Source organism: Thamnophis elegans, chromosome 1 (genome assembly GCF_009769535.1).
Source record: "Thamnophis elegans isolate rThaEle1 chromosome 1, rThaEle1.pri, whole genome shotgun sequence".
Lineage (NCBI taxonomy): Eukaryota > Metazoa > Chordata > Lepidosauria > Squamata > Colubridae > Thamnophis > Thamnophis elegans.
Genome location: NC_045541.1, coordinates 130,312,892 through 130,337,321, shown reverse-complemented (window position 1 = coordinate 130,337,321; position 24,430 = coordinate 130,312,892). Strand labels below are relative to the sequence as shown.

The 24,430-nt window shown below is 36.5% G+C and overlaps 2 protein-coding genes across 6 annotated transcripts in view; one reads left to right on the top strand and one right to left on the bottom strand.

The window, feature by feature from the left end:
- Window positions 1–139: 139 nt before the first annotated feature.
- FBXO33 (F-box protein 33) lies at window positions 140–17,231 on the top strand. 2 transcript variants are annotated; one of them, XM_032231211.1, is made up of 4 exons: window positions 140–1,472; window positions 10,495–10,605; window positions 13,862–14,547; window positions 15,262–17,231. In XM_032231211.1, exons 1-4 carry the CDS (start codon window positions 796–798, stop codon window positions 15,531–15,533), a joined length of 1,746 nt encoding a protein of 581 aa, XP_032087102.1. In that variant the 5' UTR covers window positions 140–795; the 3' UTR covers window positions 15,534–17,231. The 2 variants fall into 2 exon arrangements, with proteins under 2 accessions (XP_032087102.1, XP_032087109.1); XM_032231218.1 differs by lacking the exon at window positions 10,495–10,605 and having other exon boundaries at window positions 141–1,472.
- A 1,292-nt stretch (window positions 17,232–18,523) lies between these two features.
- The window catches only part of MIA2 (MIA SH3 domain ER export factor 2), a 50,727-nt gene continuing 44,820 nt past the window's right edge, over window positions 18,524–24,430 (bottom strand). For 3 of the 4 annotated variants that reach the window (XM_032231175.1, XM_032231191.1, XM_032231199.1), the window contains 5 exons: window positions 23,214–23,372; window positions 21,982–22,113; window positions 21,023–21,096; window positions 20,156–20,387; window positions 18,524–19,036 (listed from right to left, as the gene is read on the bottom strand). In XM_032231175.1, coding sequence (XP_032087066.1) covers window positions 18,861–19,036; window positions 20,156–20,387; window positions 21,023–21,096; window positions 21,982–22,113; window positions 23,214–23,372 — 773 coding nt within the window. In that variant the 3' untranslated portion in view covers window positions 18,524–18,860. Of the gene's footprint in view, window positions 19,037–19,880; window positions 19,921–20,155; window positions 20,388–21,022; window positions 21,097–21,981; window positions 22,114–23,213; window positions 23,373–24,430 lie in introns of those variants that run through there. The other variant, XM_032231183.1, reaches the window with a different exon arrangement.

The following is a 24,430-nucleotide window of genomic DNA, read 5'->3' as shown; positions in this document are numbered from 1 at the left end:
TAGGAACCATGTTCCACGTTCCGTGCGCCTTTGGGGTATAGTCATGCTGGCCACATGACCATGGAGACATCTTCGGACAGTGTTGGCTCTTCGGCTTTGAAACGGAGATGAGCACTGGCCCCTAGAGTCGGGAATGACTAGCACATGTGCAAGGGGAACCTTTATCTTTACCTTATCACAAGCAGCTCCAATTCATTGTCATTCTGCATAGAAAGTTTGTTAAGTAACTGTACAATGACAGATTGTACCTGACCATCTTTTGCTCACTTCCAGATTTTCCTTATAAAACAAAATTAACACCTACTGACAAGTATTTTTGGCTATGAGAAAAATGCCGTATTTCTAATACAATATATCATTTTAGTAAACCAATTCAGACGTAGCCAAAAGAATGTTTCGTTTTAACAACTTAGCCTCAAGTAATTTGAGCATTGTGAAAAGGTGTCGTATTATTGAACAATGTCCGCCTATCTGGCTTTTATAATAAGCATTTTCATTTTTGTTCACAGAGCATTTTTCATTTCCCCCTCCTTTATATTAATTCCTCCTTCTGCCACCCAGAATTCGAGAGAAATGTCTTTTCTTTTGCTAAGGAGGCTGTTGGCGCTCCCCCCTCCCCAGTCTAGATGATTAAGCTGCGCGACGAGCCACACCGCCTCCCCCCCCCCTTGTCCTTCAGTTGTGCTGAGTCATAAAAGCAACAGCGCCTGGCTATCCCCGCCTGCTGGATACATTTTGGTATGCTCCGCCTATCCTTCTTCCTCTCTTCGCCTTCCCTCCACTCCCAGGGCGTTCATGCATTCATCCGTTCATGCCGCCACCCTCATCCGGAACCCGATGGTACGTCCCAGGCTCCCCCTGCGGCCGAGTGCGGTGGTAGGCTCCGGCGGTAGCAGAGTCCCGTCCGGTCCCGCCCCGCCTCCCTCCGCCTTGTCATTGATGTTGTTGTTTTTGTCGCAGGAGCCGGAGGGAAGGCCGGGGCCGGGGCCGGGCTTTGGGCTGCGGCCGCCGGCGGCTGGGCCGGCGATGTCGTCGGTGTGCGGGGGGTCGGTGGGCGCCGCCTCCTTGCCCAGCGAGTTGGTGGTTCACATCTTCTCGTTCCTGGCGGCCCCCGACCGACTTCGGGCCTCCGCCGCCTGCTCGCACTGGCGCGAGTGCCTCTTCTACCCGGCGCTGTGGCCCCGGCTGCGCCTCAGCTTGCGCGTCTGCCCGGCGGAGCGTCCGCGCCTCGACTTCTTGATGCGCAAGTGCGGCTGGTTCGTGCGAGAACTCCGTGTCCAGTTCGCCGCTGACAACTATCCCAGCGGCAGCGGAGGCGGCGGAAGCGCGAGTGGGGTCTGCGAGGAAACGGCGGCGGTTACAGCGGCGGCCGTGGCCGAGGGGGAAGCGCCGCTCTGTCCTCGCTGGCTGGAGCTCTTGAGGACCTACCTGGAGCTCGTGCTCTGCGTATTAAGCAGCGTCCGCAACAACAGGTAGGCGCTGAGCCTTTGGGCCGCCAGAGGGACTCCGGGTGGGTGGGGTGGAGTGGGGGGGAACAAAGGAGGAGGCGGCCAGGTTTTTATCCCCCCCCCCCCTTTCCGCCTCCCAAACTTTTTGCCCCGCAAGGTTTTTCCTTAAGGGTCGCAGTCCGGGAAAAGTTCTCGGATGGAGTTCAGACTATGGAGGGAAGCCACTTGTTCAGAGCCGCCTGCCTCTCGCCCAACGGAGGGGGGGCAGGAAGCGAGAGGAGGGGAGGGGAGCGTGTGCCTGGCTTCACTAGGGAAACCCGACGTGAAAGAACACTCGCAAAGGAAGGAACACTCGTAGCATGTCGCCAACTGCAGGCGAGATCTCCGCTGGAAACGAGCGTGCGTTGCTGCTGGTGGTGCTTTCGCTGGGAACTTCGAGTACAGTTGGGGAAGGGGGCTTTGAAGTGTCGTTAGAAAAAAACCGAGGGGCTTCCTTGGGCTCCCTTCTCTATAAGGTGTCTCCGATCTTGATAAATTGATGGTATATATTTTATCCCAAACCCTGTCGGTTCTTGTTACGTTTACCGATCATAGGCATTTTCAAATGCCTCCCTTTTAAAAGGAAAAAAAAGTGAACGGTACTAATTGGAAGCCAGGATCGGAGCAAGTGGACCATGGGCTGAAAAACACGATGTAGTGCGTTGGTTAAGTATTTATGAGTCATTTTTAAATGAAATCTTTCAAAATCCCGAGAAAGTGGCTTGAAAGTCTCCATTCTAATACAGTTTCCAAGTTAGTCATTGCAGACATCCTTTAAAGTCTCTTACGTTTTTATTTATATAGTGTGTATAATTTAGAGGCTGCCTAATTGCAAACAACTCACAAAACTCAAGAAATAAATATCCATTTGAGAACCTAAAGCAAAACAACTACAAAGTACTGCAGCCACCTTGGTCTAAAGCCTGGGAGAACAGCCAGGTTTTTCAAAGGCTTTGGAACATCATTGGGGTGGGAGCTATATGCATCTTGGGGGAGGGAGGTAGGTTTAATATATTATACCAGAAGGAAGTGGCTCAACAGTATTCATTTAGGTTACATAAGATGAGAGCTTTTTAAAAGGAAAACCATATCCAGTATGATTTAGCTCGCTTGGGCATTTGTTTTGTATTCATCAAGGAACTCATCAAGGAACTCCTTAAGATTTCTAACCTTTCAAGGTCATAACAAAGGACCAAATTTATACAGTTATGTTCTAAGTCTATTAACCTATCTTCTTTCTTTCTGTATTTTCATTACCGTTGTAACTCCCTACTTCACTACAAATTAAAATGTCCTTTCAATAAGATTGTGCTTTTCTTCTTCTTCGTGCTGTGCTTTGTCCCATTTTTCTGTTGGAGATAAAACAAAACCTATTTTGCATAATTAATTAATTTCTGCCTTGGAAGTATAAGTCAATTATATTACTACCTTTTCCTTGAATTTTATATTTCCTAAATAGAATAAATGGCATAATTGAGCTCATAACTAGGAGACAGCTCTGAATCGTACAATTCTAGCTTTATAGCTCGTCTCTTAGGTACTGTGATGCAATAGCTTTTGTCACAAGAGATCATTAGATTTGTCTGTAGTGAAACATTTAAGAGTGAGTCAGGAATTTGTGCTCATTGCCCACTAAATTACCTATAGTTTTACCATAGGGTTTTTGCGGCTGCTTCACATTTTTATTTTTTACATATTGTGAAAAAGCTGCAGTGAAATCATTCAATTCTGGAGTGAATCCATAAAATGAAAAAGTAAAAAAAGGTAGAGAAAACCATCAATAATAATAAGCTATCATAAGCAATGCATATAATCTTGCAATAAAGCCTATACAAATTGAGAATTTAAATTAAAAAGGTTCAGTTGGCTAGTTGACTAATCAAGCTACTATATTGGGATAAATAATTTGACAAATATAACAGTAATTCCCAGGTCTTTGTTGCAAGTAGAAAAACAAAAGCATTTATACAGATCTTTTTTGCTCAAAACTGCTATACCCACCAAATTATCATTTGCATCTCATGATTAACCTTGGTTATTAGCTATGTATCTCTTCATGTGTGCAATTGATCTCTTCAGATCATGTTTGTTTGTTTCCAACATAATTGAAGTAGCCTTATCACAGGCAAAATGATTAGTCTATCAAATTCACATATCATTAATTCTGCTGCAACTAATTAAGATTACAGGGCAATCTGCTGCAAACAGATTATAAATGCCATCAGATAACAGCAAATCTGAATAGGAGTCTAATAATCGATAATAGTATTATTAGCCATATATGCTTATGCAGTAATAAGTTGATCGATGTATCTTTTTTTAAAAAAAAAGCTGTATCTTTTACAAAGCATTAAAAGTATTGGTTTGATTTAAAAAGTAGTGAAGTGTCTACTGATATTAAGAGTCTTTGTAGCCCTCTTCAATTTCTGTCCTCCTTAACCTCCTGCAGAGTTTCACAGGTATATATTTACCTTCACCAATACAACACAAATGTATTTCTAAAACCCAGAAATTTAAAAGGAGGAAGGGTAAAGCATCTCATGTCTAAAGTTGGAAAAATATATAGTTGATGGGTGAATATTGCATACAGTTAATTTCATATTTTGTCTTTGAAATTTTCTCTTTTTAAAGCTCCTTTTTCCTTATAGAAACGCAAGATCTGGTCTTTTGTTTATAATGTATAGTTATGCCCAAAGATAACTAAACAAGGATTGGTAGTCTAGGTAGTGAACAAAAGAAATGTTGGCTGTAACTAATAAACACATGATTCAGGTATAAGTATAAAGAGATGGTTGAATAAATACTGAAAATAGGTTTGACTTTTATTTTTTTCTGTGAAATAAGAAATTAACTCTTCCCACTATGTATGCCAATTTCAAGTGGCTTTAATCTATTACTCTTATTGTACATAATTTATTGAGAAAAAACATAATACAAAAACTTTGCTCTGTAACTACAATCAACATACTATTATGAGAAAAATCCTGTGAATGTTATAAATCTCTAAGTAAATAACATAAGATTGCACCTTATTAAAAGTGATGGGATTGAAAAGATTTATCTTATATATATACTATAGCCTTATTTATGTTTGTAGATTAATGAGAAAAAATGAATTTCAATAACTGAATCAGACTGCAGTGTAACAAAATTGACAAAAGTAAAGGGGCTCTGAATACTTTATGAATACACTGTATATTGCATAAATATACAGAGTAGATGAATGTGTGGTTAAAAGAGTTCTCTTTTCTCCTTTCTCTTTTTCTCTTACTCACTTTTACTTTCTTTTTCTCTTGCCTAGGACTTGAACTCATAGTCTCCTTGCCTACTTCACAAACAATTTTACTTGATTTCAATCATTACTACATGTATTTTTACAGCTGCAAAATGATTAAATCACAATGTATACTATAATTGATGGATCATATTTAATAACTGAGACGTTCTTAATAAAACAGCATAGATTGTTTAAAAAAGCATAAAATAAAATAAAGTAAATCAGTTAACCCTTTTCTGTCATTGCTTTACTAAAAATCTAGTTCCTGTTAGAAAACATTCTGACCCAAGAATTAATAGGCTATTTCATTGTTTACATTAAGAAAAAACAGAGCAGAATTGATTTTGTGAAAGAGTTCAGACAAAATGAAATAGAACTTCAAGAAATTCCATATATTGCTCTAATGTTTACGTATATCTTTTTATCTTAAATTGGAAATAATTTCTTATTCCAGTGTTACTATCCAACATTTTTAAAAGTTGCTTTTGAGTCAGAGTACTTTTACAGCTGATGTTTAATTAGCATATATATCTCAGGTTTTGAAAACATCCTGCATTCACATAATCTAGCTCCTAGTTTCCTACTTCTGTTACGTTAGCTTAGGGACTGCAGAATTCTAGGTATGGTGTGACCTTAAATTGGCCTAATATGCCTTGAGTGGCTTTTTTATACATTTTACTAGAAGTCCTACTTAGGCTTTTGGAATTCTGTCTGAAATAAATAACACACACACACATGCATGCACACACACACAATGCACACACTATTGTGGTCTAGCTAATATACTACCGTGCCAGCACACAATTACATCTTCTATCAGACTGGAAGAGTACGGTAAATTATGTTCATTAAACTAAAGGATTCTGTACCTTGCGATATTTTAGAATTATACAGGCATATATTTTAATCTGTTATAACATTCTTAATTATTTAACTCTTTAATATTATAATCAGGTTACATGATTGCCTGTGGATTAATTTTTACAATACTAATCCTTAACAATAAAGAAAACTTAATTAAAGTAAGAAAATTCCTGTTGTTAAGAATTTCTGAAAATTAAAATAGCTAAGGAAATGAGATTATTTTTCTACTTAATTATTATTTCTGTTTGTGTATCAATTTTGTCCATTGCTATTATATTTCTGCTTGGGTTTTTTCACATTTTGGAGAAAGCAAGTTTGGGAAAGATAATCAATAAATCTGTGCATCATATACAATAAACCTACAGTAGTTGTAAAAGCTTTCTATAGACATATTTTCCGCACACAATCCCTGGCCCAAATGAGGAAAAAAGTATTTTGTATTTGCAGCAAAGAAAGCAAGAATTATCAGGATTACCAATAGTTTTTGGCTGCCTTAGACAATTTTCATACTTTGCCTCCTGTCATCATTATTAAAGAGCAGTACAAGATAAGGCAATAATTTTTGAACCAAGTTACCTCAAATGTGCTAACTTATAGAATGTGTCCAAAATCTGGGATCCATGATTTCCTTAGAATTAAAATTTAGCGAACTGTATAAAACATTTTACGATATAAAAACCATAAAATAGAAATCCATATAAATTGTTAATTTTTCTATCCAGTTGGACAAGTTCTCAAGATTGTAATTTCTTTTTAGATATCTGTCTGGTGATGAACAGGAAAGTGTTTTCCCAATAAAACAGTATCACCCTCCTCTTCAGTGAAAGGATTGTATCAGATTTTGTTGGCTTCTCAATTCCAGAGTATAAAATACGTCATAAATTGAATGACTCTGTCATACCATTAACTCTGCAGTCAATAGTAAATGAACCACTCAGTATTAAAACAGGACCCCAAATTTCTTTACCGTTCTAACCTTAGTTCACCCTATTGTGCCTGGCTTTTCTTTGTAATGTATAACATAATGTTGAATAAAGATTGAAAATAGTGATGTTCTGAAATTGGATGGACTGTAAGTTACGTAGTACTTATAGTTTATGGAATTGTGTACAACTTTCAGATGACAGTGCTGTTTTTCTAGAATCTACTACCTGAGGCAAGAAATTCTAATCTGCAGAGCTAAAAATAGTTATAGTGCTTACTGTTCTTAGATGCTAGTAGTTGCTTCTAATTAGATGCTAGTAGTTGCTTCTAATTAAAATATTCACATCTGGAGCTCAGTTTTCTACATGAAGCATATACATCAGATATTAAAGCTGGCCCATTAAAATATTTAGAAAGCAATTTATATATTTTAAGACTATATGATGTGTTCAACATATTGTCATGATTTGAACATGGATTTATTTGCAAAGTGTACATGTCTTTGAATTTGTATTTTTATGCCATCATTGGGAAAATTGAATAGAGGTTTAAATAGAGAAGTTCTGAATAATGTGTAGCCCTTCCATTGTTGATAACCTTTAAACCCCAATCAGTCCTAACATAACTAGTAATGAAGGGTTATTTATATACTACCAATATTTTCATTCCTTTAATATTAATACTATAATTCCTCACTATAAAACAGCTTGTGACATACTGTAATACAAAATGTCATTTAACATTTCTATGCTGATATTGACTGTGATGATATAAAGCTCATTATGGGGCTATTTTCAAGGCAGATAAATCTCTTAATGTTTCCCAGTTTTTCCAGTGAAGGTAATTCTTTAGAAAGTGTCCTTATGAAAGTTTTGAGGAGTCTGGTAAGAAAATATCTATGAAAGATGACACAACTGATGACAGGTTGTCTAGTTATCTACATACTATTAAAATTCTGATTCCTGTGACCTTTAACTGGGTAACACATGTACCACAGGGCAAAACATTTTGAATAAAGTTACCCCAAATGGGCTAATTTGGGGTAACGGGCTAAAATGAGTCCAATATGTGGGACACATTACTCCCATGGAATTGAGGTTTGACATAATTTTTATGATAAAGCATTTTATGATACAATGCAAATGTCATAAAAGATTTCCTATGATCAGTTCCTGATGCTTGAGTGTGCCATACAATTCAACATGGGCTACTTTCAAGGGAGATACATCTCTGAATATCTCCCTGAATTTTTAAAGAACTTGTAAACTACATTAAAAGCTCTGCTATTGTTAAAGGCATTGGAGAATTTGGGGAAATTGTGGCTGCTTCAGCTCTGACAGGTTGCTGCTGCTTCAGCTTTGCCAAGATGCTGCTGTTTCAGTTCAGTTCAACCAAGATGCAGCACATGATGCTTATTTTGAATATTCCCTGACAGTTTCCTAGCCATTTTCACAATCCCTTCCTCCCTCCTCCATCCAATAACAGCCCCTTACCTACCTGCTGGAAATCGCTAATTAGGAAAATCTGAAATAGGATTTCCACAACATATAAATGCTTCTGGATTGGGTGTTTTCATTGTTTTCACAGTTCCTAACAATAATTCTGTGACAAACCTGCCAACAGAAACTGATTGTACTTACCAGACAGAGAAGAACTAATATATTTCCCTAAGAGTTACTATGGATGATTGTCTGTGCCTGTGTGATATTATCTTGCATTTGATGAGAAGACTAGAGCAGTTGATATGACTTGGGAGTTTAGTTGCTACTCCAAAAGGGTTACTTGTCTGCAAAGTTTCATTATTTTTTCAATAGAAAAGAGTATATGTAGCTCAAGATTGAACTTAATTTTTATTACCTAACTTGAGAAATTGATTTTATTACATAACTAGGTAATTGTCAGTAAGATTAGGTTTGCCCTCTGTTTCAATACAGTAGCTTTCCCTGCCAGTTATAGTAAGAATATGGCTTTCTTATTAGTAGTTCCTTGATTAAGGTACAGTTTTCTGCTTGAGTGTTTTGTCTGGTGTTATTCTCTGTTTATCTGGTTGCTGGTTGCTAGAGAAGATCTGAACTTTTTGTTTCTTTTGAATGGTGTGTAAATGTAGTTTATCTCTATGTATCTATTGACTGATTTGTCTGAATGCCAAGCTTCCAGGAATTCCCTAGAATGTTTGGATTTATCTTGGCCTAGGATCCTCATAGTTTCCCAGTTGAAACTATGGTTGAATCTATCCATGTGTCATTCAGATTAAGGAGTGTTCATCATTTAATTATTTTATAATCAAATGGATTTCTATTCCTTTCCTTTTTCCTTCCCTGTCTACTTCCCTTTTTCCTGTACCTTATCTGTACCCAATTTGTTTCTCCCTTTTTATCTTTCTGTGACAGTGCAGCTAAATTCATCTCTCTTATTTTTAGTTATTTCTGCTTGAAAAGGATGAAAGTGTAGGTGTCAGAATGGTTTTGTGTAAGCAAGAGAACTACCATATGAGCTTTTTGATTTAACTTACCTGAATCTTAAAAAAAACATTTCTAGGTGATTTAGTTCACATGCTGCAATGTTTCAATGTGATTTTACAATTAAAAATTTCTATATTTATAGTTTACAGCATAGAAACCAAAGCTGTATCCGGAAGAAAAAATCATTTTCAAAAGCTGATAAAGATTAGCCAGTCAATCATGATTATGCATGATGCCAGATAAGATTTTCCAAAATTTATCCACAGCTTTATTGTTATAGTCATTTTTAACAAGAGGGTGTGGCAATCTGCAAAAGTGATTGAAAGACATAACTGCTAAAATAGTATTTCCCACTTATTTTGAATTAATTTCATTTTGTGTATCAAATAGGCTCTTTGCAGAAAAGTCTGCCATTTTCAATGTGCTCTGCTACAGACAAATAGGCATAGGAAACAAATAGCTGTAATGTAATAGGAGAACACTTCCATTACCGTAGTTTGTTGGTATAATTTCTGTTGTTGTTTACATCCAGTCTTTCTGAAGGAATGGAAGGTGGTATACATAGCATTTCCCCTTTTTTCTCCATACTGCAACTATGCAATGAACAATAGTTACTGGGCCAAAGCCACCTACTCAGTTTCCATGACTGAGAGTGGATTTGAATAAGGGTCCCCTAATTCTACTTCAAATCATTAACCATTATACCACAACATTATTGCCTGAGTATATATCTATCCTTTCTGTAAATTTACTATAATTAGAGGTGTATTTATATATTTTGATATAGATAATTGACAAAAAGAACATTTTAAATATTGTGTTCTGCCTGATATATGAGCATATTAAAACATTTGTCTTATGAAGTCTTAATTTTGACATTCAAATGCATGATGGCTTTAAAAAGAGAAAGATGTACATAAAATGAAAGAAGTGTTTTGTCCATGTAAAAGAAACAACCACAATAGCTCAGCCAGACTCGTCGAGTGAGGATTGTAGGTTCAGCCAAACTGAAACCTGTAATATCCTGGTTGTTTTGGTTTTCAGCTGAAACAAAACTAGAGAGATCTTAATAGGATGGGAGAGTAAGGTTGATGCATCTCCCTTCTCTTCCCTCCTCTTCTGCATGGCCCATGTACCAACTCTCCCTCAATCTTCCTTCTCCTTTACCCTTACTTTTCCTCAGCCATGCACCATCATGTCCTCCACTGCCAAGCATTCCCAACTTGCACACTTTTCTCCTGATCTTCTTTTGGCTTCTCTTTCCTTGCTAATGTTAGACTGCTGACCATCTCTTGTTCCAGGTCTATATCTGGACCAAGCACCTATGTTCTAGTTCTGTGTCTAGAACTACCCATTCTGTATATCTAAGGTTTTGGACAGCCCTAGAAAAGAAAAATGTTTTTGAGGTAAATCGACAAATAGATAATTAAAATGTAAGGTTTTTTTTCCCTTTTGAATTTTATTTTATTTTTCTAAATAGGAATCTTCAGAAATTAAGTCTCTTTGGTGATATAAGCATTCTGCAACAACATGGAATTATATCAAATACATACCTCAGCAAAGTAGATCCAGATGGCAAAAAGATTAAGCAGTAAGTTGTCTGCATCATTTTACTACAGTATTGTAAACTGAATGTGTTGTTTCATATAAACAGAATTATAAATACAATAGTTTAAAAAAACCATTATATAGTTACAGATCTAAATTGCTCATGATCTTGCAGTGTCTGTATTACATATACAGTTAGTTATTATTACTGGCATTGCACAACTCTTCTCAGAAAGTAGCCATAAAACAGGATTGAATGGTAGATATAATTAGTAGTATGTGTATGTCACATTACAGCTAGTCCTTGGCTTACAATCACAATTGAGCCTCAAATTTTTGTTGCTAAGTGAAATTTTTGTGAGTTTTGCCCCATTTTACAATATTTCTTACAACAATTGTTAAGTGAATCACCACCGTTGTTAGTAACATGGTTGTTAAGTGAATCTGGCTTCTCCATTAACTTTGCTTGTCAAAAGCCCTCAAAAGGGGATCACATGACCCCAGGATACTGCAACTGTCATGAGTCAATTGCCATACATCCAAATTTTGTTCACGTGGCCATAGGACTGCAAGTGTTGCAAATTTGAAAAACAGTCATCACTCACTTTTTTCAACGCTACTCTAACTTTGAACAGTCATTAAATGATCTGCTGTAAGTAGAGAACTATCTGTATTAGCTGCCCATGGCTGCATGGTGCCCATGGACCGTGGGTTGGACATGCCTGGGCTATACATTTATCTAATCTAGCCCATTCCTGTTGCAAGATCTTTTCTAAGCTGGCCTGCAAAAATGTTGTGCTATCTATAAAAAAATAGATGCCTTTCAAATAAGTGCAGTCCAGTGAAAGGAAAGTTGAGTGGGAAAATTCTTTAGCAGTGACTTTCACAAATTTACTTAAATCTAGTAACTTTATTTATCTAAATCTAGCAACATCTACTTCTGCTTCATTGACTATGCTAAAGCCTTTGATTGTGTGGATCACAACAAATTGTGGCAAGTTCTTAAAGAGATGGGAGTACCAGACCATCTTATTTGTCTCTTGAGAAACCTATATGCAGGTCAAGAAGCAACAGTGAGAACAGGACGCGGAACCACTGATTGGTTCAAAATTGGGAAAGTAGTCCGGCAAGGCTGCATACTGTCTCCCTGTCTATTTAACTTATATGTAGAGCACATCATGAGAAAGGTGGGGCTAGATGAATCAAAAGTTGGAATTAAGTTTGCTGGAAGAAATATCAACAACCTCAGACATGCAGATGATGTTGCAACAAGCAACTTTATATTGTATGCAGAATATTCATCTGGATGTTGAAGAGAAGAGAAGAGATGTTGAAGAGAAAGATATGAAACAGTATTGTTTTCAATGGAGTAATACTGAGCAGATAATTAATGCTAGTTGAAATTTTGAATTGTTTCTGAGAATCAACCAGTGTATTTCATTGCTGCCAGTGACTGAATATTTAATAATCAGCAAATAATGCCATACATTGGTAGCTTTAATCACATTCTTTCTCACAGAATGTCTCATTGTCTATTCTAGCCAATTATTTCAAAGGATAATTTTGTAAGCTTTGAGTAGTTAGTGCCTGGGTACAGATACAATTAGTTTATCCAAAAAAACTTTCTAGAGATCTTGTAATACAGAGTTCCTCAACTTTTCCACCTTTGTGGACAGTTGGGAGCCAGGGAGAGAGGGGATGTTTTTGTGTAAGTGTTGGGCAAGAGGCACGGGCGCACACGCCGTTCACGCAAATGAAGACTTGCCAGCTGCTTGCACAAGTGGGGCTGTGCATGCACACTCTCTTCTGCTGCTTCCATGGCCTGGTTCCGAATGACTTACGACCCGGTAGTGAGCCACAGCCCGGGGACTGGGGACTCCTGTTGTAATACTTCTCACATAGTGCAATAAAGGATGTAAGCATCTCTGGATTCCTATTTTCCATCAAATGATAAAATCTTGGGCCACATAGACTGTTCCAGAATCTTTCACCTTGCAAAAACATATTTGTGTATGTGTGTGCAAGAAACTATGGTATAAATGGTGTATACACTATTCAAACCTTACTGGGTTGTGCTTTTATTAGTTTTAAGAGAGAACAACGTTTATTCTCAAACTGACAGGAAGGAAGTTCAAAAGTAATGCTAGAAAGTATTACTTCACAGAAAGAGTAGTAGAAGCTTGGAACAACTTCCAGCAAAGATATTGGATCGATCATTAATAACTGAATTGTAACATGTTGGACAAAAATTAAAACATAATAATAAATAAAATGCAAAAATAATGAGTAAATAAATTAAACAGAAAACAAACTCAAAGCGTAGACTCAATGGACCACTAGGTCTTTTTCTGCTGTCAATATTGTATGTTTCTGTGTTTCTATTATAGATTTTTATTTTGAAGGCTTTTCTATTTTCCAGAGAGCTGTAATTTATATGCCTGTTTGCAGCTTTCTAAACAAAACTTTGTAAGCAGCTTCAAAACTTTCTGAAATGGACTAATTAGATGGTTGGATTTTGATCTCCATTCAACCATATAGCATGTTTGCTTTACTGTCAGCTAATCACTACTTTTCGGACCAACTTCCTTCACAGAGTAATTAGTATACAATTTACATTAGGGAATCATATACAATGGCTTAATCATCTTGAGGGAAGAATGTAGTAATTTTTATCAACCATCATGTGGACTACATATATAAAGAACAGTTTGTTATTACTATTTTTGTAATGTTTTAATATGAATACATCTGATAAAATAACTTCATTAATGTTCAGTCATGACTTGAAAGTGAATATTACAAAAAACTATGACAATGCATTTTTATCAGGAAATGTCACATCCTCCTATTTATATTCAGATCAATTGATTCATTGAATAATTTCACTTTGTGATATTATTTAAATGAGAAATGTTGATAGCATGGGATAGATAGGTAATGTTATTTACTTAAATCAATTTGCATTTTGTAGGCATTCTAGCTGTGAATGGTAGATAACCTGAGCATATATTGAATAAAAAAAAATGGGAATAGAGCAAGATAAAATGCAAAATTTCAGAAAGCAAACATTGATTTTATGTTATATTTATTTCAAATAGAACAATTAAGGAACTTAAGTTCTGAACCCGACAAGTGGATTTTCCACAGAATAGTATGGTAGTACAAATTGTACCTCAGATTTAAAGATAACAATTGTGTAGACAGTGCAACATCGGAGAACAGTATAATTTTCTTGCTTACTTGTTGCCTCTGAATTTATTATGGAAGGTTTAAACAATTGTGTTTTTTTTTTCTTGCAGAATACAGCAGCTATTTGAAGAAATTTTGGGAAACAGCAGGCAACTCAAATGGTTGTCATGTGGGTTTATGCTACAAATTGTAACACCCACATCTTTGTCATCTCTCTCAAATTCCATTGCCAGCACCATGGAGCACCTGAGCCTCCTGGATAACCACATTCCGGGTAATACCACTCTTATCACAGCAATTGAAATGGAGCGCTTTATCAATCTACGCTCGCTTGCCTTGGATTTCTGTGATTTTACAGGAGAAATGGCGAGAGTTTTGGCTGACAATAACCATGTGCCTTTGCATCGACTATCTCTTCTGGTCCACAATATTTCAGTAATGCACAAATCCTTGGAGAACATGCCAGAAGATGAAGATTGGAAAGCCCTGACACGCAACAGCACTAATCTTCGGGTCTATATAATAGCTTTTGATATCAAGAGTGATGACATGTTAAGGATTCTTAAACCTAGTATCCCACTGGAAAGGATTCATTTTGACAGCTACATTACTTGCGTTTCAGGCGCTGTTGTTGATCTCATATCTAGGCAGTATGATAAGTTCCTCACTCACTTCATATTAATGAATGATGTGATAGATATGTCTGGCTTCCCAGATCTCAGTGACAACCGGACCGAAGATCCATTGGTTTTATTGGCGTGGAGGTGCACAAGGCTATCTCTTCTGGCAGTACATGGTACGCAATTCCATAGGTGAAAAGCATTGATCATTAGAAAATCACTTAGCATTGATCACTAGTATATAAGTACAGATAACGCAATTGTAATCTCATATCAACTATTTTTTTTATGAGAAAGAAAACCTTTTGTATAGAAAGCATAAAGAGGAATTAAGCTTCCCATTGGCTTTAGCATACTATCTTATGCATATAAATTAGGAATTAAAGTGCAAAAATTGTTATAATTCAAGACTGAGACAATTGCAACACAATCAAATTGGAAGAAAGGAACCCTAGCTTAAAAATTACTTCTTTTTGTTTTAGTTATATTTTAATGTTTGTTTTTAAACTTCCAGCAAGTCTTAAGATAACTTGCAGCTTAATCTAAAATTCTTGTGTGCTATGCTAATAGAGCAGCTTGCTTAGTGCATGTGTGTGTGTGTGCATGTGTGTGTATATAAATGTTATGAGAAATTTACACATTACCTAGAAATATTATTTTAATAAAGACTGATAACAAAACAGTAAAAGCCAATTTGTTTAGCATTTTAACCTTTTGAATGAATTCCATCATTTGATGACCAACTTAGAGGACTGTTTGTTAAATGAGAAAATTATTAGATGGAAAGCTAATAGCAAGGCATTAGTTGTTAGCTGTTAAATCTGTAGAATAGGGAGGGAGGAAGAAAACTGAAATCCAGTAAAATAATAGCGTGTGATTTTGTGTTTCAGGTTATACTGTTTGGGCTCACAACCTGATTGCCATTGCTCGTCTTCGTGGCTCCGATTTGAAAGTGCTTGAAGTCACAGAAGAAAGCATTGATTTTGACAATGGAGAACTGGCTGATCAGGATGTAGATCCAGTGCATAATCTCATTGAGCAGGTATCCCTTGGATTGGGTCGACCCTGGCATGCAGTCATGGACATAGAATTGCTCAGTGTGTTTACTGAGCCAACTCGTCATTTTTACAGAGAAATGCAAAGCTTCAGTGAAGGCATTTAGTTCTCTTTATTTACAGTTCCTGTGGTTACATATGCAAGTAGGGTCCTATTATGTTTTTCAGTAGTGTGAATTAACCCCTCTTGTGCTGTGTTTAATCAGTATTAGCTATATAGAATTATATATGTATATTCTACTTCTTGATCAAAGAACGTAGTCGGGTATTGTTTAGAAGCTGAAAGTGGCAATGTTTAGGGCTTTCACGGTTAATGGACTTGTCTACAAAACAAAACAAAACTCAGATGAGGCTGAAGGTTATCGTGAGATTGCCAGCTAACTTTCTTTTTGTACTGAGTAACACTGCAACTTCACTGATTTTATTATTGTCGGAGTTTTTTGTGCTCAGAAGCCAAAAATCTTTTTACTATTCATAGCCCGGTGAATGCGGTCATTGTCACATAAATTGGTAGCATGCTACTTAAGCTTTTTTTTTTTAAATCAAGACGATCAATACCATTTGCTGTAAACCTTGCTTTGATTTCACATACAATATCTGAAGCATGAATTACTGCCATTCTGCAATCTCCTCCTTAAATATGAACAGTAGTTTCTTGCACACTGTGTAGCTTATTCAGAGGTTTACCTGACTCTGAAGGCTATAAGCTGTAGTTTCACTGTAAATTAATTATAGCTTCTTTTTCTCGTAGTCTGTCAGCTTCTCTGTCCAAGTTAGCTTCGGGCCCAGGTTTGAAAAGAAATGTTAAGATTATACACTCCAATGGGGTAAAACCCTAACAATTTAGATATAAATTTATAAGTCTACTTTGCTTGCAAACATTAGTCGTGAAATCCCTAGCAACTAAGTCACTGGATTCTCTCTGTCAGCGCCTGTGTCAGCTGCCAAAGAATAGATTAAAATGAAGAAGTGCCCACATGCTGGCAGGGGCAGGCCAATTTTTGGCCAGCCAGGTACTGCTAGATTGTAATATATAAGGTCGAATTTCGACCTGTGGTACACAGCTGTGCTGTGGCTCAGTCAGCAACCTCAGAACTCTTAAACATGCACCTGTTTCACTGTGAATAGTGAATGTAAAGGAAGAAAAAGAAACCGATACAAACCTTGTTCTATCACAGGTATGAGCTGCTATGATGCATGAAGAACATTCCATGAAGTATGTTTTAAAATCTTGTTATATCTGAGAGGCTTTAAAAGCCGATTTAAACTGTTTCAGGGCAACCGCGGTACAGACGTGGTCTCTGTGAGACTTCCACCTGACCCAAGTTTTAAGTGGTACGAATGTTGTGCATTTAACGTTAAGGACAGTCTGCAATAATAAAGTAAGTGGCCAACGTGGGTGCCCAGCAGTGCTGAGACCTGGCTGCCATATTGTAAGCTTTGGAAAACACAATTTATGCAACAGATGTCCAGATATGATTCTATTTATGGAAAAGTTTATATGTGTTTTACAAATGGTTTTACCATCTTATATTAAAATGACCTTTGACAGGTGTGCGCTGTTTTGTCTCCAGTGAGCACATACCATGCGGATTTTATATGTACATCAGTAGAGTGAATCCACTGGCACAGTGTGTGTATATGCCAGATGTGGTGAGATTTTATCTTATAAATGTGATCAGAGTAAGGTAACTCCTGACAGAAATTGTAAGGAAACCAGCTGAGTGTTTGACTTGATGACTGATGTTGTATGGTTTATGTTAAATGTATATTCTTTTAATCAACGAATAAAGCATCAAAATTCATTGTTGTTAGGTACTTTATTATAGCAGCATGATACATTTCCTATTGGCTCTATTGGACTGTTCATTTCTAGTGATTAAGTCAAGAATGCTTCATACATAGGCATGATTACAATGTATGTGCTTGGCAACCTGCACATATTTTTCAATGGTCACAGCATCCCCGAGTTACATGATAGACATTTGCAACCTTCACTGCCAGCGTCTAACAAAGTCAGTGGGGAAATAAGCAGGAAGCTGCAAGTGGTGGTAATATGTTGTTGCATTTAACTGCCTGCGGGGATTTGCTTAACAAAAAAGGGAGGGTATGTTCCAGATGCTGTCAGTTGAAGATATTCGACTGGCAAGGTCTAGGAAGAGAGCCTTCTCTGCTGTTGCTCCTGAGGAATATCTTGCCCCCAGAGGTAGGTGCACCCCCATTCTTCTGGCCTCCAGGAAGGGCATCAAGACCTGGCTCTCCCAACTTCACTTGGAGACTTTGAAGTAATTATTCTTAATCCAAACTATCTAGCAGGGTTGTTGTGATTTTAAAAAATGAAGGAGAAAGAACTATGTATATGTTATCCTTAAAATTCTTGGAGAATAGTGAGCCGACAATTATAATGTATAAATTAAAAATAGAAATACTGTGAATTTTTATATACTGCAACACAAGATTATTAAAAAGACCCAGGCATTCTTCCTTGAGTGATGCAATAAATCTCCTAAATTCTTGAAGTAACATGCCTATCCATAAAGCTTTAGTTTACATTAAGAAGAAAAGATGGTAAGACTGCTCTTGTGTAACGTATTATGATATACTAACTATAGCAGTAGAAAGTAGATATTTCTCAAAATACAACTGCAATAGAGCCTGCCCATTACAGTTGTATATTGCAACAACTGTTTTTTTGCAGCAGCCATTTTTGCGACAGTCACAGTTAAACAAATGCAGCAGTTGTTAAGCAAACTTAAGTTTGTTATGGTGTTGGTTTTGCTGAAAATCCTTCAGTTTTTGGCAACATCATCGTAAAACATAGTCATATGACCATGGGATACTGCAAATGGCTATAAATGTGGCTGTGTTGTCAGGTGCCCAAATTACTCCTCCCAGAAGGGGTCAGGAACTGCCAGAACTTTGGAAGTGGTTCTTAATTCCCTTTTTTCTAGATAAATCATAACTTTGAATGGTCACTAAGCAAGCACTCATAACTTGAGGACTAATTATGCAAAACTTTAGGAGGATTGTCATGGAGTATACTTTCAGAAAAGTAAAAAAAAGACACTAACTTTTATTAAATAATCAAAATATTACAAATAATTAAAATGTTTTTATTTTTTAACACCGGCATTTCACCATAATACTCATTTTCACGTGCAATATTTTTTATGAGACCAGGTGTAGTCAGACAACTAGAGAATTCTTATTATTGGACTAAATTTTACATCTAGATAAGCAAAATAAAAATATTTAAAAGTTGCTGCTGTACAGTTATAATTTATTCACAGTTAAACCAATATTTACAGATCACTCTCCTGAGAATTACTCTATTCAGCTTCAATTTGAGCAATAATAGAGTTGATTAAGTAACAAGTTACTTCAGTTGAGAAGAAATAATTCAGTCGAGAGAATTGTCAAGAACAAAATGACATTCAACCAGTTTCTTGTTGTGATTCTTGATTATCTGTAGATGATACAGTTGACAGCTGTGTTAACTCAGCAGAAACCTCATTTCTGTTGTCAGATGGTGGTGGTGGAGGAGGAAAAAAGCCAGCCCTTGGAGGAGGTGGATATTGTGAAAAAGGCCTCATAGGAAAGGGAGCTCTCACTGTTCAAAGAGAATGATCAACATCTTTTTTTTAGTTTGAATTTAGAGCAAGGCTAGTTAATATTGGACACATAACTCAAAACAACTGATAACAGACATTAAAAAATCTCATTAAAACAGTGAATGTTTCACTGTCTCAAAGCTGCCTTTGCCAAATATATTCTCTCAATATAATGAACTCTTAATTCCCTTTAAATCAGGGAATATGAAGAAAGCATCAATCTGAAACTTGATCCTTTTATCAGGTGAATTTTATTTAATTTTGCTAGACTTGCCTGTTCTCATATCCATCCATCCATTCACCATTCCATCCATCCACCTATCCCTCTATCTGATTTAAAATGTTTCTAAGTAATTTTGTAATAATACAAAGACATAAAATAATGCAAATTTGTATAATTCAATACAATAAATACAGCTGAAATTCTAGCAAAAATATCTCATAATGCACCGTAACACCTGAGGAAAAAAACAGACCTTCAAGGCCTTCCCCATCTAGGCTTCCACAGCCTCCAAGGAGGAGAAGGAACCTTGACAGAATTTCTTGGATAGCTTGAGGTCACCTTAAAGAGCTTTGGGGCAGAGCATTGGGACCTGGCACAGGGCTCTGGGTGCAACACGGAGGCATCTTTAATAATGATGTTCTTAAAAGAGTAGCAATAGCAATAGCAGTAGACTTATATACCGCTTCATAGGCCTTTCAGGCCTCTCTAAGCGGTTTACAGAGAGTCAGCATATTGCCCCCAACAATCTGGGTCCTCATTTTACCCACCTCGGAAGGATGGAAGGCTGAGTCAACCCTGAGCCGGTGAGATTTGAACCGCTGACCTGCTGATCTAGCAGTAGCCTGCAGTGCTGCATTTAACCACTGCGCCACCTTGGCTCTAAAAAAAAACATTAACTTGAAATTTAAAGAGTTTTAAACTAGGAAAAAAGTCATGTATCAGAAGTACTTGGGCAACTTAACTGGGATTAAATTTCAAAAGTAAAGGGATTGTTATTCTATTAAGTCTAACAGAAAAAGATACATCAGATCCAGATACAACTATTTCTTCTTGGAAGAAAGTTTGTGAATGTTTTACTAGAAATGTATTTAGTATTTAGACACTAGTTACTTACTTGGTAATAGAGGACGTGGCAAACCAGCAAAATCCCTTGGGAAATATTCCTGTGGACCATACACAGAGTTAGGAGGTACAGGTGGAAACGGAGGACCTCTTCTTATGAAAGATCCCCTTGGATCCATTGACACTAGAGGAGCTCTCAAAAAGGGAAGTGGTGGCGGCACAATTCCTGGGCCTAAGGTTTCGTTTTCAGGAGGAAGAGACTGATCGTGTATATGGTACATATTCTGTAAATAAAGGAATGTAAGCAAGTTAACTTTGAAAAGCATCTGTCATTTACATGTGCTTTTTGAAAACAGACTAGAGTAGAAATGGAATCCAAACCAGAGGCACAAACTAAAAAAGAATGCATTCAAAAACTGCAACTGAAAAGACATCAATTAAAATAGGATACAATGGAGTAAATCACAAACAAGAGATTACAGTGAAAGCTTCTGGGTTAAGTGGAGGGTGGGATTTTCATTCAGCCACCTTCTCCTCCAGGCCCCCTAAGACATCCCTGCATCTGTACCCACAATCAAGAACAGTTTTCCCTGATTCAAAAGAGGGAGAAATATAAAAAAACCTTTTCTCTTCTGAGAGTACAACTACCAAATGAGGATAAAATCTAAGCCCTGTTCTCTATAGGAAATGCAGTTCGATCATCACCAAAGATCTATTTCATGTTCTTTCTTTCCTTTTGCTTTTTCAGTTATAAAATCATTCAGTTATAGAAGCACTGCTTGAACTAACATTTATTCAGTGTCAGAATATGGAAGCATTTGTATAAATATAGATGCAAATACAAATTATACAAAATTAGTTCCAGCACTGCAATTTTCAATTTTAATTTTTTTTCTCAGTTTTTCTGTGTTTTACTTACACTGTCATTTGAATGATCTCTTAATTCATCTCCACTCAGGTCCATTCTCAAGTTATTTTCAGATGATGGTCCATCTGGATGTGAAGGAAAGGAATACACATTTTAACCTTAAGCCAACTCAAACATATTCCTTCCAGATGGCTATAGAGACAAGATACAATGTCAAATGCAATGTTTTCACACATTTAAACACAAATGCGAAATGAGAAACATGAATGCTTCTCCGCATTCAAAAATATGAACCACCCCATATACAGTAGATACAAATGTATGTTAACATTCCTGAACAGAACATTTAAGACTTTCCCTTTTCACATTTGTGTGACTAGTGTGCAAGAATCAAAAATGCTGATTAAATATACTAGCTACAGAAAATGAAATCATTTATTAAGATATGCTTTCAAGTCTGAATAACTAATGTTTACTAGTGTTGGATTAAATGTCTTAAATATATATTTAGCGTAAAATAGAGTGTATTGAGTATATTGGACTGTTATTTGTTTTTAAAACAGATTTGGTTTTTCCATATTTGCTTTCTAAGTAAACTTTCCCTCAGCCTCAATCCTATTCATGTTCTTCTGTCTGATTTCATGCAAAGTCCTATGCATCTCCATGCAACATACTCAACCTGAGGGAACAGTCAAGGTTGCTGAAAAGGCTATTATGGGGCAGCATGGGAGAAAGATTTGTTGCATACATTATTTCCTATTCTCACAGCTATTTTCCACATCTAAAGTAGATTCACTTGTTTCCTAACTTCCAGCACTGCTGCCTTCTATGTGAGAAATCGGAAACAGAGCTGTACTACAGAGGGCACAGAACACACACCACACCTACAGTATTACTAACATTCCTAGATGTCTTACTAACATATATTATCTTACTAAGAAGAACTAAAGTCTCAAAATGTGCATTTGTCTAGGTTCTAAAGAATTACTTTTAAAAACTACAATTCCAACCTGTTTTATCAACTGAATGCATGTTATAACTTCTTAGTTCAGCTGGTCCTGAAAGCCTTCCAGAGTTTACAGGATTGGGATAAAATCTTTCTTGTCTTCGAGGAGGAAGAGATTGCTCATTATAGAGGTGACCTATTGTTTAATAAAAAATAAACCTTTTTCAGAAGAATTCCTGAATAATACCTACCGTTTATTTTATTTCACATTCCTTATACAACAGTACTTACAAGTTAAACTATAATGGATAGGAGGCGCATGCTTCCAGAAAATGTTAATAGCAATAGCAGTAGACTTATATACCGCTTCATAGGCCTTTCAGGCCTCTCTAAGCGGTTTACAGAGAGTCAGCATATTGCCCCCAACAATCTGGGTCCTCATTTTACCCACCTCGGAAGGATGGAAGGCTGAGTCAACCCTGAGCCGGTGAGATTTGAACTGCTGACCTGCTGATCTAGCAGTAGCCTGCAGTGCTGCATTTAACCACTGCGCCACCTTGGCTCAAGGCCCAATACTTATTACTTATTTAATATAGAATTATAAAATCTTAAGATTGAAAGGGAAAGTGGAGGTCCTTTAATCCATACCACTTGCTAATGCCATCTCACAAAAATTGCTATTGAGCTATTGTTTGAGATGGTCTTTTAATGGAGCCCCAATGACTCCAGTAAGCAGGCTGTTTAATAACTCTCATGGTCAGGAAATTCCTCTCCATTTCAATTTTGGATTTCTCTTGGAAACATATCTTTTCTGGAGAATTAATTTAACATATTCTAGAAAAATGTTTCAACTATATTAGTCTGAGGAATTCCTGGGACATCCCTTTTTTTAAAAAAATGGACTAGATGAATATCAGTACTATGAATGTAGTTTATATATTTTCAGAAATATGTAATCTGGTAATGATTCTAGGGTTCTAGTCATATAGGTTTTGGATTAAATGAACCAAAAATATACCCCTTAAAATGTTCAAATCAGCTAATTCTGTATGAAAGGGATGCATTAGGTATGTTCTCCACCTTGAGTTATTTATAAAATTAATAAAGTGGGATGTAAATCAATAAATATTAATTCTGAGGAAAAATCAGTGTTTAGCGTATGCCACTTTCAAATGATTTATACATATTCTTTCACTGAACCCAAATCAAAGATCCATTTCAAAGTAGATCTCAGTAATATTTCAATATAGTTTCATTCCTGCATTTAGCAAAGAATGGCAGATCTTGTTTTCTTACCGGGGTGAGGGAGGATTACTCTGTGATCTCTATCCCATGGAGGTGACAAAGATCCAGTGTCAGAAGGTGGCCTGTGTGGATCAGATAACCTACTAGTGTTCAGCTCTCCTCTTTCATTACCAACTTCAATTATGCCAGGGTTCCCCAGTCTTCTTGAACCTAATCAAAAAAATTACCATGGATCCAATTAGCTCAATATCTAATAGTCTTAACTAAACCTGTAAATACTAAAACAATGTCTACTTCAAAACAAGTAAATTGTCCCACATTTATCATAAAAATTACTCATTTATCAAGTTTAGGTGAAAAGTTAAATGTGATCAATATACACAAGTAAAATCTCACTGAAGTTACAAATAGGATAACAAAACATAATGTGTTTGTGATATTTAAGCTGGCTCATAATGTGTTTATGTAAAATTTGTATCATGCAGCTTGAATACTGATTCTCTGAGACGTACAGTGGATATAGAAAATCTAGTTAAATTGCCAGGTTTTTAAGATATAAAAATGTTAGACCAAGATAAATCACTTCAGAATTTTTTCAACCTTTAATACAACATATAAGCTCTATAATTCAATTGAAAAACAAACAGAAATATTTTAGGGGGGAAATAATAAAAAGTACAATAGCATGGTTGCCTAAGTATACCATCCTGTAAGTAGAGATGTGATTATATTTATAATTAACCAATCACATTCAAACTGATGGTAAATAGCAGTCAGTATACGCCTGCCATCAATTAAAGTGACTGATCAAACCCATATAAAGTTCAGCTGTTTTGGTAGGATTTTTCTGACATTTACTCACTTGCCTTTTAAACCTGAATCCAACTGAAAATCTTTGGGGTGCCTTGAAGAGGGCTGTGCATAGGAGATGCCTTCTCAATTTGACAGGCACAGTGGGCAAAGATTCCAAAGGAAAGGTGTGCCAAAGTCGATAGGCTCTCACCCCAAAAGACTGAAAATCAAAAGGTGCTTCAACAAAGTATTCATTTAAGGGTGTGCACATGTATGCAATCATATTATTGTACACTTTTATTTGTTTTTTTTTTCTCTCTAAAAAATTCAGTTTGATTTTCAATTGAATTGTACAATTTATATGTTAAAGGTGGAAAAATTCTGAACTGATTTATCTGAGTCTGACATGTTTTCTTCATCTCAAAAACCTGGCAATTTAATGGTTGTGTAAACTCTCAAGGCGCTTCTTTCACTGG